We start from the raw sequence: 23,625 nt of genomic DNA on the forward strand, positions 1-23,625 counted from the left end.
AAGAACCTGCTTCTAAAGGTGTAGGCCTAAAGCCCGAATATGAGGACAGCCACAGCTTTTGGGGCCATCTGGACTGATCACACGTTATGATTAAAAAAGTAGATGAGAATTAAGTCTCCTGATTCCTGATATGTTTTAGAGTGTCTCAGCAGAGCTTTGGGAATGTTTGAATAGTCTGAGCGGTGTTCCTGGTCCTTTGTTTATGTTTGCTCCTTGCAAGTGTTAGTCCATATCGACATCCTCTCCATCTGTTCCGGGTGTTTCTTGACAGTCTGTGTTTGCTTTGAGACACTCGGAGAGGTCTGGAGATGCTCGCTCCTCTTTTGCACACAGCTCGTCGGCTTGGCAGCCGTCGGTCGCTGCCTCCGTTTGAACTTTCAAACTCCTCACCTCGCTGCTGTCGCTGGACTGCGAGGAGCTCAGCCTGGCCAGAGCTGTCTGAGCCACGCTGTTCAGTGGAGGAGAAACGGGGAATCTTCCGCTGCTGCAGTCACCACCACACTCCTCCACGTCCGCTCCATCCACTCTATTGCTAATGTGATTGTGGTGGTGCTGCGTATTATGCTCCGTATGATCCGAGTTTATAGGCTTAGTGACGCTGCCAACGATGGAGAGGTCAGAGGGCGCGGGGCTCCCCTCACTTGGCACACACCTCTGTCCCAGGCCGAACCTGGTAATGTTGTCCTGACACGGTGTGGCCTTCAGGGCAGTTTGGGGCACGAGAAAGCCCAAGGGCTGATGAGTAATGGGGTAAAGCAAGAAATGACCTTTACCCACCAGTGTCCTCTGATTGGGCAAAGAGGGGAAGTCCAGTTGAGATTTCCGTCGAGGTGTGGCGTCAGAGAGGAGGCTCTCCACGCTGAAAGGGTTACGTTTCTGCAGGGCAGAGGACCTCGGGCCTCCAGGACTGGAGCTGTGCGTGCTGCCTGGAGAGACCTGCTCCGGTTCTCCTGCGGTTCTTTGGTTTTGGTGGTTTTGTAGTGGGCTGAAGTCGTGTCGCGTTTGGTCACAGCTGGATTCAGTTTGGTGTCCTCCTGCGCCCTTTGATGCTGGCAGTTTGATATGAATAGTCTCACCGACGCTGGAAGGCTGCTGCTCGCTGTCGGTGAACTGGGAGACCCCGCTGTCGCTATCTGACCCCCCAGGTGTGTGGAAGCTGTCACCTGCGAGAAGTTTGTTCTGTGACTTCAGCAGCTTCCTCTCCTGTTTCCGTTTCTTCTTCTCGGCCCGCAGATGCTCCCTGCGTGCAATCTCCTCGGGGTCCATGGGCTCGCCGCTGCACGTGGTGGGATGGGAGTTGTGAGCAGGCCTCCCCGGCCCTTTCTTTGTGTTCTCCTTTTTTCTCCATTTAGCACGTCGGTTTTGGAACCAAACCTATGCACACATATATACACACAGTTGAAATACACGCATACACAGGTGGGAAACTGGCACATGAGATGATTTTTGTTTGAGAGTTGTATTCTTTCTACATCAATGTCTTTTTTCTGCAGTTTTGTCTCGTTGGTTGAAGCGATTTAAATTATTTTTCAATTAGTCGATTGCCAAAAATTTAACCGTTAACAATTTTGAAAATCAATTAATCATTTAAGCAATATCAAATATGTATTCATGCTTCTCTAAAATGAAGGTTTGCTGCTTTTCTCTGCCTTATTTCATATTGAGAAAATTATTTTGAGTTTTTGGACTGTTGCACAAAAAAATCTCAAGATATCAAAATGGAGATATTCTACAAACGAATTGATTAATACATACAACTAACAATTTCATTAATTGGTTAATTGATGTGTGGCAGTGCTAGTTGGGATTACAATTATTGTACATTATTATAATGAGCATTCACTCATTTCAGGCTGGGCTTGCAGCATTCATACATCATTAACATATGAACACTTACAATTCAATGCAATCCAACACAACATCCCTGCAATAAATGCTATATTGAGAAGTCAGATAATATTTACTTTTTGACACAGTGTTACTTTAAACTGTGGTTATTTTTAGTTGTATTTTTTGGAGGGGTCATTGTTTTGGATTAAGGCCTTTCAAACACTCTGCCCCCCTAAACACAACTCATATTATTACTCTGGCATAGACTATATCACACAAAATGCCACAAAGTGTGTGTCTAGACAACCTCGGAGAACAGCAGACCTCACACCTGCCTGACAATAAATCAGTGTCACAGTGGTTATCAGATCTTGAGGACAAAAGCAGACAACTGATGCAAATCCAAACAATTGCTGTAAAAATTTAACAAAGCCTTAAAAAAACAAGAGAAATAATTATCCTCTGCTTTTCTCTATCTCTCTGTGTCTGTGTGTTTACTTGCAGCTTTAAAAACACCAAAATAGTACATTAGGTTAATAGGTCACAGCGGTGGACCAGCAGATGCACAGATGTGCCGGTGTTAATTACCAATGAGTCTGTGTAATGGGCAACTCCGCCAATTACATTTAATTGTAGCGTGGTGGTTAAATCAGCCCGTCTCGGTATAGTCTTTCACTCCCATACCCTGCGCTCATATTGGTCTCTAACACTTGCTGGGCTCTTCTCTCTCTCTGCGCCGAGCCAAGAGAGGGAGGCTCCCCCGCCTGAGAGCTCTCACTGCCCGGCCTCTAGGCGCGCTCAGGGCCGCATGTTCGGTGCTGATAACGGCAGGAGTTTAGCATGCAGAAGTAGGATCCCCGAAAACATTGCATAATAAGGACGAGACACCCAACATCATGCGCGACAATGGCGCTCCTTATGAATTGTTAATGTTGGTTATATCTTTCCCCCGCAAACCTGGTGATAAAGGAGCGTTAAGCAGCTTGGGGGAACAATAATCTGAGGTTTAGGAGCGAAATCCCCAAACAACATACAGCAAGCTCTGCTTCTGTCCCGATTTTAGTCGATGCAGCCATGCATGTGAAGTGTATGTTAGAAATACACGATTATATGTTGAATGCATTAGGCTACAGGCTACTGTCACAAATAGACTTATTTAGTAAATACATCCTAAACCTACATCTTTCAATAGCTATATTATTATTGTTATTTAATAAGAATATTAATATAATCAATAATAATAATATAATAATAATTATTATTATTACAGCTTCATCTAATATTGGACTGTGAAAGATGCTATAGTGTCACATTTAACAAAAAACTTTTATGTAATTGCTCTTCCAACATAAGCATTATAAAAAATCAAAATATATTAATTACAATAACATTATAATAATAATAATTATTGTTATTATTAGATTAATTAGTTAAATTGCATTGTTGCTTTTTATTGTTACACTACAAAACAGTATAAAAATAGCTACTTAATACTGTACAATAAATGTCTGTCTTTTTACATATAGCTAATAATAATAATAATAACAATAACAATAATGAGATATGAATGTCTGTATTTATGTCAAATGTAATAATAACGTAACATAAAGAATGGGATAATTGTTTTACCTTTAATAATCTTAAATCTAACATTAGATCTACCTAAAACAGATTAATGGCTGAAAATAAATTGATGAATAAAATAATTGTGAATAAATCGTTTAATAATGTATATTCTTTTAGGAAAAAAAACATGAGGGTGAAATTGCTAGTTTCAACCCCTGGTTTGCTCAGTAAATAGCCTTGTTTTTATTAACCCATAAATCAATAGGTTGTGTCCATGCATAATTCAAAAGGGACCCTTTATTGAAGCTTTGATAATTGACAAATAGCTATCTCAGTATGGGGTAGGCCTTCATAAGCCATCCCAGAACAAACGACCCTCTGACATTTCTTTTATAATAGAAGAATAGAAAGAAAATCTGAAGAGGAGCCTACCTGAAACTCATTTTAAAAAGTCAAAACTCTACATAAACCAATAGATTGATGCTTCTTAAATTGTTTTTTTTTTTTTTTTTTTACTTGTGTCTTCGTGTCTTTACCTGAACTCTGGACTCCACGAGGTCAAGCCTGAGCGCGAGCGCCTCCCGCATGAACACATCCGGATAGTGACTCTCGTTGAAAGCCTTCTCGAGCTCCTCCAGCTGCCACCCGGTGAAATTCGTCCTCGTACGTCTCCGTTTACAACCGGGACTGTCCTTATCCGGGTCCCCAGAATCTGCAGGGGTCGATATGTGTTTGTGAGTGTATGTGTGTGTGTGAGTGTTTATGAATGTGTGTGTGTGAGTGTTTTTGAGTGTGTGAGTGAGTGAGAGAGAGAGAGAAGGAGAGAGAGAGAGTGAGTATCATGCTTACAGTATTCATGGCAGAATTTGCATGTAAATCAAAAGTCACATTTTAGTTGCTAGGATAAATCACCTCACACAAAAGAAATGCGTGCTTATATATATATTTTATATTTGTCAGCCTTTCTTAATTATTGCTAAATTAAAATGTTACCATTAAAACACCAAGAATAAGCAGTGTTTCGACCTTTACCATCCTGTGCAGCTTTTTTTTTACCGAAAAAATTCTAAAAATGAGCCAGCACATAAACTTTTTATTGCTTCTTTAAATTGACAAAGCTCCGAAACTTTTTTTAAAAAACATATTTTTCTCTGGAGACTCTCTCTCCTTCAAAATATGCCCTTAAAACCTTAAAATAAATGTACACATCAGCCTAAAAGTCCACTAAAATGATGTTTTTTAAATATTTATTCCACGCATTGTTTCCACACATCCCTACCGATGTGATAATAAAGCCGTAAGAAAAGAAGAGCCAAGCCCACCTGAGAGTTTGAACTGCTGGTCGGAGGAGAGGAGCGGGTTGGAGCCGACAATCGAGGCCGAGCAGGATCCGTTAAGTAATCCGTCTATAGAGAAGGGGACAGCGGCCGCGGACTGCAGCTGGTGCGCGCTGGCGAGCTCGTAGACGTGCTGGTGATGGTGGTGGTGGTGATGATGGGGACCGAGCGGGTACGGGAAGCCGACCAGCCCGCCCAAGGAGCCTCCGAACTGGGCGTGAGGATGCTCGAGTACCCGACTGTCCATGCTCGCCCGGGCTGCGGCGGGGCCGAAGTGAAGATGCAGAGGGAGGCAGTGTGGCTGAACATGCAGTCAAAAAACAGAAAAGTCAGAGGGGAGAGAGAAAGAGAGAGGAGAGAGAGGAGGAAGAGGAGATGAAGGCGGAGGGGGAGAGTAAAAGGGAACCCAGACGGCCGTCTCCCGCGGCCACGGTGTACTGTCTGTAGTGAGTCGGGTTGAGACCAGGCGACGAGGTATTTCACGTTTACGGTCCAAGCCGAGATGTCAACCCTCCTCTTTCTCTCCGCGAGCCAGCTCATTAGGACTCCTCCATCTGCTCGCGGGACCAATAAGAAACGTTAATCGCCCTGTGACGTCAGAGACGCGGTTAATGGAGTAACGGAGGGCAGAGCTAAAAAAAAAAAAAAAGAGAGAGAGAGAGAGAGAAACAGAGAGAGAGTCTGTGTTTTTTTTCTCTTTTCACCGGATCGATCGCTAATTACACCTGGCGCGGTCCTTTAATTTAGCCCTGTCAAAACAATGAGGACGAGGCTAAACTGGCGCGCGGAAATAGCCATGTGATTGATAGGCGGACTCCATTTATTTCGCGGGAATATAACCTACTTATTTTATTTTTTTCATGATAAGACACGTTTTCTTCTAACTTAAAAAAAACAATGACTCTCTCGCTCTCTCCTTCTTTCTCTCTCTTCCTCTCTCTCTCTGACTCGTGCGTACGTCCGTGCGCGCTCCCGCATCCTGTGTGTGTGTGTAAGTGTTTTCGGAGGCATTCAGGGCCAGATTGATCCAATAACAGCGCCTTTATCATCCCCCCTTTTCCTGAGCTGTCACATCGCATTTTAAACTACAAGCCTCTCTCCATCTCCCGGGCTCCCCACACCACTAAGCACACACACACACACACACACACACACACACACACACACAGAGGGAATGTTTATGTGTGTGTGTGTGTGTGTGTGTGTGTGTGTGTGTGTGTCCTCCCGCCAAAGCCAAATCCGCATCAGCTATTTCGATTTTTCACCTGAACAGCTTACACCGATGTTTAGTTGTAGGCATAACTGACGAGCAAAGTGGCTTTGTAGCAATATGGGGGGGGGGGGTTGGGTTACTCATTCATACATATTAATGTTATAGCACTTTTCAACAAACAAAGATAAACCAAAATGCACAACTTATTAACAATTATAAAACATAAGGTACAATAGAAAATAAAGCCACACATCAAAAATATGAGAAAGTAAACATGACCAAATAATCTCACCTTAAGGTCCATTTAGCTGTTCTGGAGCTTTCTGTCATGTCAAATGATATTCATCAGTATAGATGGAGTTTGCCCAGTTGCCATGGATTAGATGAATGATAGTTGTTTCTTGTTTAAATCGGCTTAAACAAGTTTTAAAGTTCATTCTTGAAACAGTAGTGGCAAAACAATTTCACCTTATATCATATCATAGCACATCATATCACATGACAAGTGGGCAAGCTAAATCTGCTGAGGAAGATCATGTGATATGATCGAAAGCTTCTTATTTTGTCAGCTGCCGTTTCCGGGTTGAAGAACTTAAACTTTTAAACTCAATTATTGAATAATATTTTGCAGAGATGGTCCATCAATTGAGTTTTAGTAGGTATTAAAGGGTTAGGCTGCTCTTTACTTCCACCAATAGAGGGAAATAAAGAGCATCTTGAAAATTAACCCTTAAACAGGCAACATGCACCAGGAGATACATGCATATTTTATTATACTAACTCATAAAATCCAAAATATACAATATACTTATACAATTATCTGTGGAAATGTTTACTTAGGTGCAAATGAGATAACTTGTTACATCAAAGTGAATGAAAAGAATAATTTTCATTTCATGCATGCACTATGTGTGATACACATGTATTAACCATGACAAATACATGTTTTTGACATGTGAAAGCCATTCAACCTACACCTGATTCATTAATACTTATATGTGCAGCTGTTTCCTAATATATGGAGTCAGGTAGCTGGTAGGCAGCGTTGTCTGCTAAACTGAGTGGTATTATTTAGGTAAGTAGCTACTGGTTTAATAGAGGAAGATAAGCTAATGCTGATAGATGTCTGCAAGGTAGATGTCCAGAATTATCTGTAGAGCTGATTAAGAGACTGGATAGATTTTGCAGTGCATATGTTACATCTGATGAAAGCCAATCAGTTTAATAATTTATAAGTACCAAAGGATGCTCATGTTCGGTCTCTTTTTTTAGTGTAACGCTCTGAGATTTGGCTCTTTGTTGTAACTCCGAACAAGGTTCTGCTGTTATCACACTGAAATCATTACTCCGACATATTTAACTGTGACATATTTATTTGTACAACTTCCTGGAGCATAATCCATCCTTTAAAACTTCCCAGACAATCACACAGTCAGTAGTCGTGTCTCTCCAGTCGGCTAACCTAATGTGAAAATCTGTCACCACCCATCATGGCCACCATTAGCTCTGTTCAGTAATGTTAAACTCCACCCATCCCTCTACCTCCAAGCTGTTAATTGTTTTTCATTCTTACAGGATGATGTGTCCATGTGTGTCCATCTTAAAAAAAGAAAATGCTGGACAACACTAACATGTGTTAACGGACATGGAAAATACAACTCATGATGAAAAACAAATCATTTAGTTGTTAAAGATAAAAGGCAGAATATTGTCTTTTTAATGCGTTTTTAATGTAATCTGACACAGCCAGTGCAAACACAAAAAGGAAAGACATATTACAATGTGTGTTTTTTTTTCAATTTATTTCTTTGTTTGATTTATTTATTTTTGAGGCATTTTAAATCTTCCATAAAGAAGAGAGCTGGAGGACAAGCTTCAGTGTTGATGTCTTGTCACGAATCACTACAAGATTATCTGGCTGAAGAGGCTAATATATTCAGTGTATCTAATGCATCATGTTCTCATACAGCCTTTATATTGTATCTTATACAAATGTGTTTGTTAAAATACTACCTAAGGATTGATCCATACATTTACATATGGCCAGGCTTAAAGTGGGGTTATAATTAGGCCACAACAGTTATCGTTAGGCTACTAGAACAATTTAGATACAACTTCTCCACATAAACTATTTGGTGATGGGTCGGGTTCGGGTTTGCATTGGTTAGAAGTAGTTAATGTTTACATGCATCCATCACCTCTATAGTTATTTAACATGACTTAGTTTACTTGATTCAAAATTATGATATGAGCAAAAGCTTACGGAGGTCATGCACTGACTCGTCCAACAAAAATCACACACAAACACACAATCATACAGTCCATCTACATATACAATACTGAACAGGTTACACAGTGACTCTTCAGTGTGGTGGAGCATGTGGTTTACTTGAACACTTTGCTCATTTGCTGTAAAACACTAAACTGTAACACATCCTAGATTAGTGTGGTGGTTGTCTGATATGATAAACCACATAATGAACTGTAGATTGAACTTTTTCAGATCTAAGGTGTTAACTCTCAGCTGGTTCTTTGGGTTGTTTGAGGTTTCTTGATGCGTTGCGGTCTGTGTAGTCTCACTAGAAGAAAAAAAAAACACAAGCAAAATCAAGTTCCTGGGCCTTAAGTCAACCACTATTATTGTTCCCCAATGCACAGTTTAAGAAACCTTGCCACAACCAATCATCCAGTGTAGCTCGGTGGTTCGAACACCAAGCAGAACAAGCACGAAATTGAACTTTGACATGTTTGCATGCATTGACACATAAAATAGACATTTAATTTAGACAATGTACTCCTCTTAATCTCTGAGAGAGGGCACAAAATCACAGCCAGAAGCAAACAGGACTAAAATTAAAAATCTGTAAAGAAGCCTTGGATAATTTGGTGATGTTGGTAAGTGATGAACTGTTGTAATAGGCAAGAGGACTAAAGTTTGTAGGCCCTCAGGATGGGAAAACCCCAAAGATACTAAAGTCAGCTGAGTTATTCTATGGACTCTTTGTAGTAACTATGGTAATCCTTTTCTTTACATGGTAAGATAAACTTGGGACATTCAGGCAAAAAATACAAACCTTTGCTCCTCTTTAAATTAGAGTGAACGCTAATGCTTACGAAAATGCTGCTGGGTGTGCACAGTGGCAGGAAAAAAGAAAACAAATGTTATTTGTAGCGATGCATCTGTTAATTAAAGGGGTAGTGATTGAAAAATCCAATCATTTTTTGTGTTGGAATCCATAGCAATACAATGACAAAAGTGATATTTAATTGGTTTCAGAAAATCAGTTAAAGACATTTGTGTTCCTGGTTAAAAACAATGGACACTAATGACAAAGCTATTTTCAATAAATGACAATATCTAGGAAATGTTTATCAATATGAGATGTCTGTCTGATTATAAAAGAGAGAGAGAGAGAGAGAGAGAGAGAAGGTGACTGCAATTAAAATCTCAATCCTGTTGAGTTAAGGGTCTTGTCTAATGCAGAGGAAATGGTACTAGAATTGCAGTTTGCATTGGAAAATGAAAGGTTTTGAAATTTACAATCATGGCACAGGCCAGGAGCAACTGGGTGTCCAGGTGGACATCTTTGGGGAAGCGAGGGAGGGAGAGAGTGGGGGAGAGAGAGAGAGGGGGAGAGAGAGAGAGAATGAGAGAGTGAGAGAGAAAGATTATACATATAAATTGTAAACGGTGTCGCAGGGGCCAAATCTTGCCCGAGGCAGTGACTGCTTCATTTTGTGTTAAATTTCTTGACAGAGAGCCACCCGCGTGCTGGTGAATACTGAATGGTAATCAGAGCTGGTTGAATAAGTGCCTCCCCCTCCCTCTTCCATTACTGTGAATTAATTCGACTTTATTTATCCAATTTCTGGAGCTGACAGAATGTTAATTTGAGTTGAGATTTCTCTCTGCTGTTCTGCCTGTGACCCGTAGCCCTGGGATTGGCGTGTTGTAATAACCTGAATCTTTCACCAGAAGCTCCGATAATTGTTACCTTATTAGCATGTAAATTGTTTAATTAATATTATTATGAAGAACCATATAATCCCTCCGTTACTTGACCCCGAGTCCACACACGAGCAGGCTTTCTGCATTTCAATGTCTAGCTTTTAAATGGACTCTTTAATGTTGGCTGGTCGTCGGGCTTTTATAAACCCCCTTTCCCCCAATCTTAGTGCAACTTTGAACGGCTTGAGAGGTGCTTTTGATGTCATCTCTCTCTTTTGCTCTCTCTATTTCCTTTTTATTTCTTCGCTGCTCTTTCTGATGTGTATTTATTTTCCTGCTGCCATTTTTGAACATCAAAATCCTTCTTGTCATTTTCTTATAAAAGCTTTTTTCTTTTTCTTTTTTTTAAAGCCCCCCCCCCCCTTCACTTTCCCAGTGGCTGTGCGAGCCAAACACATGCAGCGCTCGATGAAAAGCAGCCCTTGACATGAGGTCCTAAGAGACCGCAGCATTTAAATTCGCTTTTCTTCCTTCCTCCTCCTTTTTAAGCAGGGCACGAGTGACATTGTCAGATGCTAGCTTTAATTAACTTGATAATAAGATGGGCGACTCGCATACAGGCCAGGGTTCGGCTTGCCTAGCCTCCAGCCCTCCTCCCTTCTCTCCCTTATATCTGTGCAGGCACCACAACTAAGCCCAGCCTTAAGCGGAAAAAAGACACAAAACAAAACAAAACATTGGTTTCCACTGATGTGACTTCTTCTAAGCTGCTGTCATCTAAAGCTTGTGGAAGCCTCATCCTCAATAAAAACAATTAAAAATGATTTTGTAATTTGGCCGAAATGTCATAAACTCTAAATAAAGAACACTCCACTTGCCTAAGCTGATGTCTGAGTGAAATCAAATATCTTCTGGGCATTCATGCAACTGCACAAAACACAATAACAAGCAATAACATCCAGCTGACACCTCTTCAGAATCCCTCAAATTGTGTATTTCTCTCCTATTGCAAAAGATATCTACAGTAAAATCTGGTCTAAATATAATGCTGCCACATTCACAGAGCTTTAGGCAGAGACCTGAATATATAAACGTAACAATGTGAAAGCCCAATATGTTTCTATTGTCTGCATATTTGGGTTTTGTGTGTCAGTTTGCTCTAATAGTCATGATATGTTCACAATACAGAGTAATTAAACAAATCTCTGTCCATGTAGTTTTACCCTACATGTGATAAAATATGCAATATATCTTTAATTAAAACAACGTAAAGTGGTGCTGTACTGAAAAACAGCTTTTTAGCTTCAACCATCAACTTCATTGGATGGTTAGTCAAAGACATTAAAACATCTTTACTGGATTTGTTTCATTGCACGACACAGACCTTTAATAAGTACTGATGATGTGTGATTGTGGTTTGTTTTCACATTCATCTGCTGACAGTGGAAAGTTTCTCTAAACTCACTTTAAATCTGAGTTTTAGGGGTTTGCATATGAGCTGGATCACAACTAGTTTGGAAGACCAATCGTGGTCCTGTATGCTACCAGTAAGTGGGTAGGAGTCATCTTCCAACCAGCAGTCTAAACTTTTGAAACTAAACATATTTGCATATTAATAGATCCTGGATGTTTTTAATGGAAGAGGAAGGGATTAATGTACAATTTTAAGGATTTTTACCTATTTTTTGTGAGGAAAATCCTATTAGCCCTTAAACAAGCAGGAGTGGAAAATGAGATGTGAAAATTATTCTTTTTATTTACTTTGATGTTACTAGTTACTATCTCATTTGCACCCAAGTAAACATTTCCACAAATAATTTAAAATATATATTGTATATTTTGGATTTTATGAGCTGTATCTCCACCAGGATATATTGCCTCTATTAAGGTATAATACATGTATAAATATATGTATACCTCCTGGTGCATGTTGCCTGTTTAAGGGGTAAATATACATTATCTTAAGCAGAGTATTTATATGTGTATTAAAACATGATTAAGTATGCTAATCAACAAACAGTTTGGCTACTGTATAAACTGGATCTTTCATTTAGCCACTTGATAATTAACCAATCATACAGCGCTCAGAATGGGAACTTCCTGCATTATACAGCCACTACACTGATTTTGGATATAAGGAAAGTCAGAATTTTCATAGATGTTTTGTACAAATTTCAACTCCTAACAGGATTCGTTGTGAACCACCAGAGGTCACCATCTTGAAATAAAGTGAGAGGCAGCTCAGAGATGATCAGATCTTTCCTGTGAAGGAGCTTCAGATTATCTTTTTGTGCCAGTCAGCAACTATTTAATATGGAGGGCCATGCAGGTGCAGTTTGTTGGGTAAGTTAGTTTTTTTTTTTAATATGATACTGACTCAAATTTTCTTTCACTTTCTCAGATATATTCTAGCATCCTTCTGATTGTGACCCTATTAGTATTTAGAGACCACTGCAGCACCATATTCTTAAGTTCCCAAAGTAAATCCAGGACACACTGTTGCTCTTCAGCCAGTTTCTGACCAAGATTTGGGAAAAAAAAGCATTAAAAATAAGACCTGATTAAATGTTATTTAAGGTCAATAAGTTAAATGATGTAAAAGCTCATTTCCAGGTGTTTTTAAAAAACATTTTTTATCAGCGTCTACTCAGAAAGGAAAAAAAAGTTCCACCTGGACAGAAACAAGGTTAAGAGTGAACACTTAACCTGACATTACCTGTGGGGATACATGCTTCCAGCAATTACATGTATATCCTTCAATTACAAATTACCAGGAGGACTTGGAGACATCATGCCTGAACATTTCATACATGTCCCCTGGAGCTCAGCAAATCTTACAAAACTATTTTTTTGGGTTTTTTTTTTTTTAAATCAAAATGAGCTCTTAGAGAACATAAAACCCATGTAGGTTACTGCACAGAATAAGAATCTCCTTTGAGTCACAAAGCCCTCAATATGCCTCTTGAGAGGGGGAATCAAGTCATATTTATTTTTTAATTAGCAAACTAAGGTGAAGCAGTGGAGAGTTAATTACTCAATTACTGAGCGCAAGTTAATTTTTAACTATCTGAAATGAAGTCACTCATTATTTAGTCGATTGGTTGATAATTAAGAGTCTAATCTAAATTAATTGTTGGGAGGCGGTTTTTGATCCTGTGCGCTTTGTGCAGCCCGAAAACCAGGAAACTAGATGTGATTCCAATTAAAAGTGAAGGGATTTAATGTATTGATGTTTTGTTTTTTTCTCCACAAATCTTTTTACTGACACATAATGGAAGCTTTGATAATTTAGAGAAGGAAAGAGCCCATTTCCAGGCGAGTGCGTTGCAGCTCCTTCTCTCCACGCAATTAGAAACTTTCCCTCCATCTAATTATGAGCGTAATTGCGCCTGTGACCAAATATTGCGCGGATATGCAAATACTGACTGATTTAAAGTTATTTTTTCTTTAATTCACCTCTTGTTTGATAGATTAAACATGTTGCAGTTTAGCCTCACTTCACGTCCAGACAGGCTCAATGTGCATTTAGAAGCGAGTTTAACAAAAGACAAACTTCCACTTGGAGCAACCATTTCATTTCAATTAAAAGTGACTTATCACCTTTTCCTAAAACGTGCCTAATATGCCAAAAATGTTCAATGCATGAAAGAGTCCAAAATGCCATTTTAATTGTTATCAGCTAGTCAGATCTCCCTCTCTCTCTCCCTCTCGCTTTCTCTTTCTTCTGCCCACCCCCCCTTTTCCTTGGCTGTCTTGGCACAAGCCGCACGGAAATAGACCTAATTAACCCCCTTACCCCGCAGGGAAATCCGCTATGCAAATTAAACATTTTCAAAATATAGTAATGATATAATTTGAGTAATGGTAACGCCAATATACATGCAGTGGTTGGAACTATTTGCATATACATTTCAGTGGCCCAATCAATACTGCTCACCTCATCTCTTGATCATCTGGAGAGCGTGTGTGCGTGCGTGTGTGTGCGTGCGCGCGTGTGTGTGTGTGCGCGTGCGTGCGTGCGTGTGTGTGTGTGTATAAGTAGGGGGTGTTAAAACAAATGTTCAGATCTGATGGGCACACAGGAAAATGGATCAGCCCATTCGGCCAATAGCTGGCTACTGGAGCCCAACAAAACCATCTGCCGGGAGTGAGAGAGTGGAGGGAGGGATGGAGGGAGGGAAGGAGGAGAAAGCCCCCCCCCCTTCCTCCCTCCTCCTCAAAGCTTAAACCCGCTCTGTAAACGAGTAAAGATGTTTTAATTAGGAACCAAGTTCACGCGCATCTCATTTAAATCACTTTAATGAACAGATCAGTCAGAGTGGCCTGTGTGCACTGAAATGAAAGGACTGATGCTGTTAGAGACAAACATGTTTTCTTCGTTGCTTTTGGTTCATGTTTTTATTTTCTCACCTCATCCAGGTCCTTGTGTTTCCTAACCTCTTAGATATTCTATTTACAGCACAAGTAGCTGCCATTTCAGCTTACTGAAAGACTCTTATTGGTCTTATATGTGTTTATTTCCCCACAAAAAAGTTCAATAATCTCATTGAATTTTTTAAAACCATTTCCTCCTTCTCTCTCATTGAAAAGTACAGATTCTATGAATATAATATTATTTCATATTTTTCATTTCAAAAGCTTGACTGCTGCACCACTGGCGATTTTAAACTCTTTTTTCCCTTAAACATTATTCTATACAATTTGAATTATTGTGTGAGCCCGTCTGTTAGAGATGAAACAAAAACTTACAGGTTCAAAAGGTTTTATTATAACAGGTGTAATGTACTTTGGATAGTTATGTCATTAATATATAATCTTTCCCTCAGGGTTCATTAATCTCAGGGTCCTCTCTGTAGGAATCTGTGATTGTTTATTCTGAACCATTATTATTATTATACACTATAGTAGACCCTCAACTATGTATTAATATTTCTTGTTGTAATTTATGTTATCTAGTGAAATGAGTAATGTAGCAGGGGGGTTTGAACACTTGCAGGTCATTGTATGTCATATTCTCATTAGGAGCTGAGCCCCTCTAAAGGTCTAATCCTAGAATCGCCCCTGTGCTGCACAGAAGATGTCTCCTTCCTCACTGATGAGTCTATTCTCAGTGGACAGTGAAGTGTACTAGAGGTTTCAAGTTTCTATGTAAGTTGCATACCGGACCTCGATTGGCTCCGATTGTTGTCACAAATCATCCTCGCCGATACTGAACTCTGATTTAAGTTGAGCACACAGAGACTTTTTCCCCCCTTCAGCAGATGAATGTGAAAACAGCCTTCCAGTGTCAAACTCTGCTCATACATCACTCTGCACAAACATCCAACTGAAGGAACAAGAAGCAAAACACATTTTTGAGTGGAGGGGGACTTTAATGGATTTAATAAGATACTCCTGTTCACCCTGAAGAAACCACAAAAGCCTGCAAAAAAATACAAATACAATACTGCTGTGGGTTCTGTGATATTAACATTTGGATCACTCCTGAATATTAGACACAAATATCCAACAGTGTTAGGGATCATGAGAAAACAATAGGTACAGTATGTGCATTCTACACTTTATCCCATGTATAGTTGTTTCCCAAAATATTAGCTAATCTGTTGATTAATGCATGTGTGATTTATCCTGAATAGAGAGAGGAGTTGGGTGAAACATCCTGAATGAGATGTTTGCCAAGATAGGCTTCATGTGCTTTACTACAAAGCTTTTAACACAAGATAGTAAGTCTTACCACCATTGACTGCAGTGTCATCACACTTATTCCAACATTTTCTGAGCTGTGCCTGTTACAATCATCAGTTGCTCATCCTGTAATCAAATGTTTAACAGAAATAATTTACATTCAAGTATAAATTCCATTCGAACACCAACAGTACTCAGCTCATGGAGAGTTTTCAGTGTGTACGTTTGTGCTATGGAAAGTTTTAGTAGATTTTAGTAGGTCTAGCGAAGTATTGTGCTCATCCATATGAAAGTTGAATGGGATTTAATAGAAACAGCACTTTGATACATTTAATTATTGTGAACCAAACACAATTTTCATGCTTTTTCTGCCCATGTTATCACCTCTCTGCTCAGTCTGACTAAGTTAGTATCATACATGCCTTTTTTTTTGGTGAGTTTTGCATAAAATCCGTACAAGTAAACATGTGCTGTAATGCACACCCAAAAAACCCGCCAGAGAATTGTTTCGATTTCACAACTTTTAACTTTAATGTCTCCGTGCACAACCGACATTAACACCTGATTAGACAAAGTGAACCTATGACCTCTAAGACTCTTTAAACTGTATAGGTATTAGATGCTCAGGTGACTCTTAAAGCTTCCCTATGAGGAACTGTGATATTGGGATTAATGTATTTCTCATCTAATATAACATGGAGCCTGATTCATGCAGGTTTTCACATGTTCTTGCAGGAATTAGTCGATATTCTCAGAAATGTCGTTAGTGTTTTATATTTTCCTCTACATCATGATTAACTACTTGTGATAAATGCTTGACAGATCGCATACAAGCAGGTGTGCGACGCAGTTAGTTCTATCATCAACATTTACAGAGACTAAAATTACATAATCAAATTGAAAGGCACAGTACTTGGGGCAGCTATAACTGATTGGAGGAAAGATTAACAAAAATGATTGTGGCATAAAAGCACTTTTCCTTTACTCTAAAATTAAAGTACTTTATTACTTGAACATCCACTTTAAGTAATATTTTTCTTGCAGCCCCCCCCCCCACTTTTCACGACAGTATGGCACAAATCCAAAAGGACGGATTAGTTTAAGCAATTAATGCTCAAAGATATCACTCAATGAGAGCAAATAATATCACATAAACTGCCAGTCCACCAAGCACAGCCTGATGACACCCTCTGGAATATCCCATCCTAACATATGCCTAATTGTTTACCGCTGCTTGTTTACATAAATACAAAATGCTGCAGGGGGGGGAAAGGGGGGAGGAGGCTTTAGAGTCAGTATACTATAAGACAGAGCTGGAGAATTAATAACAATTTGTGGCAGATAATTACTTATCAATTAAAGCTGTTATCCTGCCTAATTAGGCAACGTTCATTAAATTCAGCCAATTTAAACCTTAATCAAAGTTAGCAGGGCCTGAAAGCAGAGCGAGGCTCAGTGGAGGGGCGCCCCCCAGTGGACGAGACTGGTAGGAGTCCCTCAGGAGGATGTACTGTATCTGTGTGTGTGTGTGTGTGTGTGTGTGTGTGTGTGTGTGTGTGTGTGTGTGTGTGTGTGTGTGTGTGTGTGTGTGTGTGTGTGTGTGTGTGTGTGTGTGTGTGTGTGTGTGTGTGTGTGAGAAAGAGAGACATTATTTATATATTTTAATTTTTTAATATAAACTGGCAACATAAAAAGAAAATATACAAACAATAAAAATATAAGATAATATAGACTACACGCATGCATAAACCACCAAGAAAAAATAATAACAGATGACAATGTTTCCATTGTTAGGCATTTATTAATTAATAGTTTTTTAATTGTTTGTATCTGTATGGTTGTTTGTATGATGAATTGCTATAAGAAAAGTGTTATAATGGATGTCCTTTTGACTTTTATAAAATCTTGATATTGATTATTATTATGATCAGTGATCAGTTTCACTACAAAGTAAAAACACTGTTATAAGTAAATATCCTACAAGTATTATTATTATTTTTAAAGTACGAAAAGTAAAGCACTACATATGAAGATTAGCATCCATCCGAGTCACTACTCTTGAAATATTCAAGTAAAGCACAAAGATGGCTACTGGGGCAAAAAATACTAAAGAGTTGCTGTGTCCCGCTGTGTGTGCATCTTGAAATATTAAGTGACCCAAGGTTTGCCGTTTGGTAATTAAACAAAATATAAATTAATTTAGGACTATGCACCATGTAAGCACATTATCAGCTGAAATACTGAGGTTGTGTTTTGATACAGAGCCTAAGGGTGATGTGAAGGCCTTCGTCACGTCAGCTTACAGTTCATAAAAGTATCCAAAAACAGTTGTGAAAGTGAAGCTGGTTATTTTAGGGGCCCCCGGGGGTCAGTTAGAAGTTAGTAATCCTTCCTCGAGTAAAAGTACGTCAAATTGTACTTGAATAAATGAATTTTCCACCAATAATGATGATTATAACGATAATGATTATTAGTAGTAGTTTTTGTTGCTGAAGAATAAGTGGTTAAAGAAATACTGAGATATTTTACCAAAGTGAAAGCAGTAATAGTTAAAAAAAACCCCACTAAATTTAATGAACTAAATGCATCCAAAGCTCTCATTATATGCAGATTGGTCTCCTTCTGAGTATTATATGATTACATGTGTTATTATTATTTTGATTGTAGCGGCTTTCCTGTTTGTGCAGCAAGGTGGAACTGTTTGTTTTAAAGATATGATTTTATTATTATTATGTATTACTGTCATATACTGTGAGCTGCCACTATGTTTTGATCTTTATTTATATCCAAAGTAACTACAAGAGCTGTCAGATAAATGTATAATAATAGAAAATACAATATTTCCCTCAGAAAAGTAGCGAAGCAGGAGTATAATCTATCGGAAAATGGGATTAGCCTACTTAAGTCAAGTACCTCAGAATTGCACTACTACAACTGATGATGATGAGGATGATGAAGATGAAGATGAAGATGAAGATGACGATGACTGCTGTGGTTGTTGTTATTGTTGTATGAAAGCCAACATAAATCCTACACCCAGGCACACAATGAGTCCAGGTTGAACACACTCCTTCACCCTCTGCTCTGATTTTAACTCCTTCACTTCCGAGAGCTGTTGTGGCCAATTGACAACAAAGCGCGCGCTTCTGGGGTGGGGGGTGGGGGGCGGCACGAGGAGCGAGTTAATTAATATTGGCTCTTGTTTGGTCTAGTTAATGAATGAGTGAATTATGCACCTCTGGGACGCCGCCTCCCCAATCGGTTTAAATTATACCCCCCCTCCCTCCCTCCATCCTTTACACCTCCCGTCCAACATTGTCCTCCAATTTCCCAACTCTGATCCTGCACCGATGGGGTCCCTGTCACCAACCAGACCACCACACACACACACACTAGAAGGACCGAGGCTACCCCCGCCGCCTCCATCTGTCTGTCTTTGTCCTGCTCGGGTGTGTTTTAGTTCATTGTCTCCTGCACATTTATCGTCGCCTTCAAAAAAAAAAAAAAGAAAGAAAAAAAAACATTGAACGCTTCTGTTCGACCTCGCACCGTCAGCTCAGGGTGGCAAATAACTTCCATCCCATTAACTCGCTTGAGAAGGGAGGCTAGTCAAACAAAACGCAATCTGATCCCTCTCTCTCTCTCTCTCTTTCTCTCTCTCTTTCTCCCTCTTACACACACACACACACACACACACACACACACACACACACACACACACACACACACACACTCCTGTTGGTCAGAGGGGAAAAGGAGAGAGAGAGAAAAAAAGATCCATATTATTTGCATTAAAAGCCTCGCACCGTGAAATTCATTTATAATTACAAAGCGGGGTGCTGTGTGTGTTATGCAGATCAGGGACATGTGTGGAGTGAATTGGTTATTTTGTGATATGCTAACACGGAATGTATGGTGACAGATTGCAATTATCCCGTTATTGTAATTGTCAAAGTCAATTCACTGCAGGCTGAGTGCAGCAGGCTGTACGGAGGAGACCAGCTTTTTTTTTTTTTTTTTTTAACACAGCACTTCTAGTCTTGTCTTTTTGACCCTTAAAAAAACCCAACAGAAACACACAAAACAGGTTAGTTAGATAGAATTTTTCCTGAAATTAAAGATTGGTCTTGATTTGATTAGTTTATCAATCATGTATTAAGATGAAGGTTTATCTGAACTGTTCACATGTTGACCAATTAGGCCTATAGCTCCGGGTGAAAGCAGGTAAACATGTTTCATATATTTTGCTATTCCAATAAAATCAGCTATTAATAAGCCCTGCAGTGATTTCTTAAAGACACTGCCCTGACATGTTTTAATAAAATACATACATAAATCCTCTGCTTGGAATAATAATTCCACCCAAAAAAAGTTCAATTACCTTGTTAAAAATCCTTAAAATGACATGTACTCCCTCTAACCCCATTAAAATATAACAGAATTTATGAATATGCAAATACATTTAATCTCAAACTGTCCATTCCCAGTGTGTGTTTGCACATCATACTAACATCAGCTGCATACGAGACCACGATTGGCTCCAAACTAGTTGTGATGTCACTAATCCTGCCTGTAGGTAAACACGTGTTAAACTCAGATTTAAGGTGAGCACAGTGAAACTTTCCTTATTTATCAGATGAATGTGAAAACAAACTCTGCACGTACATCATTATGTGCAGTGAAGCGTTAACATTGAAATGAAAGAAAAAGAAGACTAACCCATTTTTGAGTGGATGGGGACTTTAACAATAACTGTCCGAAGAACTGCGGATTGTGAGTTAAAAGCCCCCCCTAAATCATCTCAGCCTTTTTACTCATCTGCTCTAAATTTTTCATCCACATTTCATGGGTCTCCAGCGCCCCCGTGTGGTGAACATGGGTCACTGCAGGCTGCTGCTGCGATTACTGTACTGTCATTTTCATTCCTCAGCAGCTCATTTCACTAAATATTCAACTGGAGAGCAGAGGAGGAAAAAGGGGGGATAGATAATTGACATTAGATGCTGTTGATCCTCAGTGGTTCATGCATGAGAATCATAATAACAATAATAATAAAACTTTATTTATATAGCAAATATTCACAAAAAGATGCAATGTGCTTCACAAAACATGAAAAAACCCATAAAGGACAGATGGAAGAAAGAAGTTAATTAAAAAAACAAAATAATCTGTTTAAAAAGAGTCTAATCAAAAATAGATTTGAATTAATAAAAAAAATAGTTTATTAATACATTTTAAAAAAGGATAGTTTGTGACTTTGGAGAAGCAGGTTGGAAATTTAGCGGTTCAATTCCCAACTTCTCTGAACCCCAAATAGCTGGAGTGGGTGAATGTGGCTTTTGGTTGCTGGTACTGTGAGTGGTCATTGAGTGGAATCCATTTTTTCGACACCACATAAATGCCACACCAAGTTTGGGATTTGAGAGAACAGCAGAAAAAAGTTTATCCTATATTTACTGTTTTCTTTTACTGTGCAGGACTAAGCTACACATATTTTGGTCATTGTCTCTATTTTTGTCATGAATCATAAAAGTAGGAAGCAGCTTTTTGTTGGTATAACTAATAACACGGCTTTTAAAGTAGTAAAAGTATACAGTTGCAGTTGTAATTTAAAGTATGGTTCAATGATGTCAAAGAAGGTAGGTGATTGGCTGAGGTGACGCAGCTGAGCACGTGCAGAAGGGCGCGTACACACCTGCACTTATTTCCACTTAATTAAAAAAAAAACTTCTTTTCGTCTTGTTGAAACCAAACCTGTGAGTCGTCTCGTGTTAGCGGCTGTAATGGCTGAATCTCGCAGAGTTCAGTTGACCACTTTGACCTGTGATGAACCTTCATCCTCTGAAGGCTCCGCACAAAAGTCTCCACCATGCGACCTGCAGGAAAAAGGTTCAGACGGACCCGCAGACACCGGCACAGTCCGGCTCGTCCTCTCCTTGTTTGAGCCTGATGATCGGAGCTTTCCGGAGTTCAGCTACAGTCAGCTAGTTGAGAACAAGGTGGGACTTTAGTCTGATACTTAAATATGGTCTGAAGCTTCAAGCTATGTTCCTGTAGCAACAGAGTTCACAGCCAAATATTCACGTTGTTACTCGTAACTTAATGGTATAAAAATAATATGTTAAATCAATCCAATCAAGCACTATTACACTACTTGAGTTTTAGAAAGCTTAGTGATTCAAATAAAATATAAATATTCTCCTAATGAAGTTGCAGCCCCTGTAATGTTGCTGTTTGGGTATGTTTACTTTTTTAACTTACCCTTTTAAAACACCACAAACTCTTTAAAATACATACATTATTATTATTATTACAACAGTGATGGTTTATGTTAGTTTTTCACTACTTACAAAACTATCCAAACCTGAAGTGCCAACAGATGTTAGTCAGGCAAATATGAATAGAAGACCAATTATTGTGGGAGCAAACATGAGTAAAAAAAAAAAAGAGTGGGGGTTAAAGTGCAATTTTTTCTCACACATATCTATAAGGAAGATTGGCATAAAATGCAATTAATAGAATTTCCTGATTGTGACAATACATTGAATTTGTCAGTGAACATATCACAAGGCCAAAATAATGGGATGATGTGGGAATCACTGATGGATGTACAGTTTCTTTGTCAGTCTATTGATAACTGATCCCTGACATTCATAAGCATCACATTTAAAAAGTAGTACCAAGATAACTGTTATGTTTTGTGTATTATTATTATTATTATTATTATTATTATTATTATATGTATAATCAATATGTAACTTTTGAATTTCGTAGATCGGCCAAGTGGTAAAAGATAAGGTCCCACTGAGCAGATTTGAAAAGGAAGAAAAGAAAGAGAATGATGAGATGGTTGCTCTTGCAAGGAGGCTGGAGAATAAATATGTAAGTAGCTCTCTGTAAACCTGAATAACTAGAAAAAATATCACACATTTTGCCAGGGACACAGGAAGACCATACACCATATTTTTTAGCTATTGTGAAATTCTTCCATTACCTCAATGTCATATACAATAAATTGTTTAAATCTTCATTGCAGAGTGAAAAACCTAAGAAAAAGAAGGACCGCATTCAGGACTTGATTGATATCGGATACGGTTATGATGATGAGGATTCTTTCATCGACAACTCAGAGGCTGTAAGTCCAGCGTCAAGTTACACATTTTGATTTTCCTTGTACAATATTTAGGACAAGCTTTTATGATTTCATATTTAAGTTTGCAGTGTTACTTCCCCATTGAACTGTCGTCAGATTGTTTATGAATGCCCACAATCAGCCGTCCATTCTGTTTTTGTTGCTAAAGTTGTTCCTACGGGTTGTTTTCAGTAGTCCAATCGCATATTTCAAATCAGATTCAGTCTCAAAAATGTCTGGATATATTTGAGAAGTCCATATTTTGAGTAAAGAGTGTGGAAAAAGAAGTGAAATGCTTCTATGATAGTGTGTTTACATGACCTGTGGAAGTTGGCCAAGAAGCAGCTTACAGGAGCTAACCAACCATTGGGGGGGGGGGCCTTAAAGAGACAGGAGCTAAAACTCGCTTTATTACACAGTAGCTGAACTGAGGAGGTCTGAAGAATGAAGGATTAATTAATGTGAAGATATTCTAGTAGAGCATCAGAATAAAAATGTAGACCTGGAAATGTGCATGATGTGTCCTCTTTAAACAACAGTCTGGATTTTTTTAACATCAGAGTATTTATCTTTCTGAAAAACAGACGGTTACCATTCATTCAATCTTTATTTGTTTAGCGCCAAATCACAACAAAGTTATCTCAAGGCACTTTACACATAGAGCAGGTTCTAAACCGTACTCTTCAGGTTTTACTTTTAAAGAGACCCAACATTCCCATATGAGCAAGCACTTATCGACAATGGCAAGAAAAAAACTCACAGGAAGAAACCTCAGGCAGAACCAGGCTCAAAGTGGGCGGCCATCTGCCTTGACCGGTTGGGCCATTGTGACCGTATTGTAATGCTAAGACACAAGAAGCACAGACTGGATCTGTAACCTGCCTAGAACTCTTCTCTGGCTAATTTTCATCTT

At 39.0% G+C, this 23,625-nt stretch overlaps 1 protein-coding gene across 1 annotated transcript; it reads right to left on the reverse strand.

The window, feature by feature from the left end:
* Positions 1-222: 222 nt before the first annotated feature.
* Positions 223-4,980, reverse strand: LOC134000401 (homeobox protein unc-4 homolog). The gene is made up of 3 exons (XM_062439731.1): positions 4,719-4,980; positions 3,933-4,108; positions 223-1,374 (listed from the first exon to the last, which is right to left on the reverse strand). Exons 1-3 carry the CDS (start codon positions 4,978-4,980, stop codon positions 223-225), a joined length of 1,590 nt encoding a protein of 529 aa, XP_062295715.1.
* Between the last annotated feature and the right edge of the window lie 18,645 nt (positions 4,981-23,625).

Source organism: Scomber scombrus, chromosome 2, assembly GCF_963691925.1.
Source record: "Scomber scombrus chromosome 2, fScoSco1.1, whole genome shotgun sequence".
Classification (NCBI taxonomy): domain Eukaryota; kingdom Metazoa; phylum Chordata; class Actinopteri; order Scombriformes; family Scombridae; genus Scomber; species Scomber scombrus.

Bases quoted from the DNA above. Each gene is read 5' to 3' on its own strand.
- LOC134000401 (XM_062439731.1), bottom strand. From the start codon at position 4,980: ATGGACAGTCGGGTACTCGAGCATCCTCACGCCCAGTTCGGAGGCTCC. The intron at 4,109-4,718 runs GTGGGCTTGGCT...CGACCCCTGCAG, and splicing joins CCAGCAGTTCAAACTCTCAG to ATTCTGGGGACCCGGATAAG. The intron at 1,375-3,932 runs GTAAAGACACGA...ATGTGTGCATAG, and splicing joins TCGTGGAGTCCAGAGTTCAG to GTTTGGTTCCAAAACCGACG.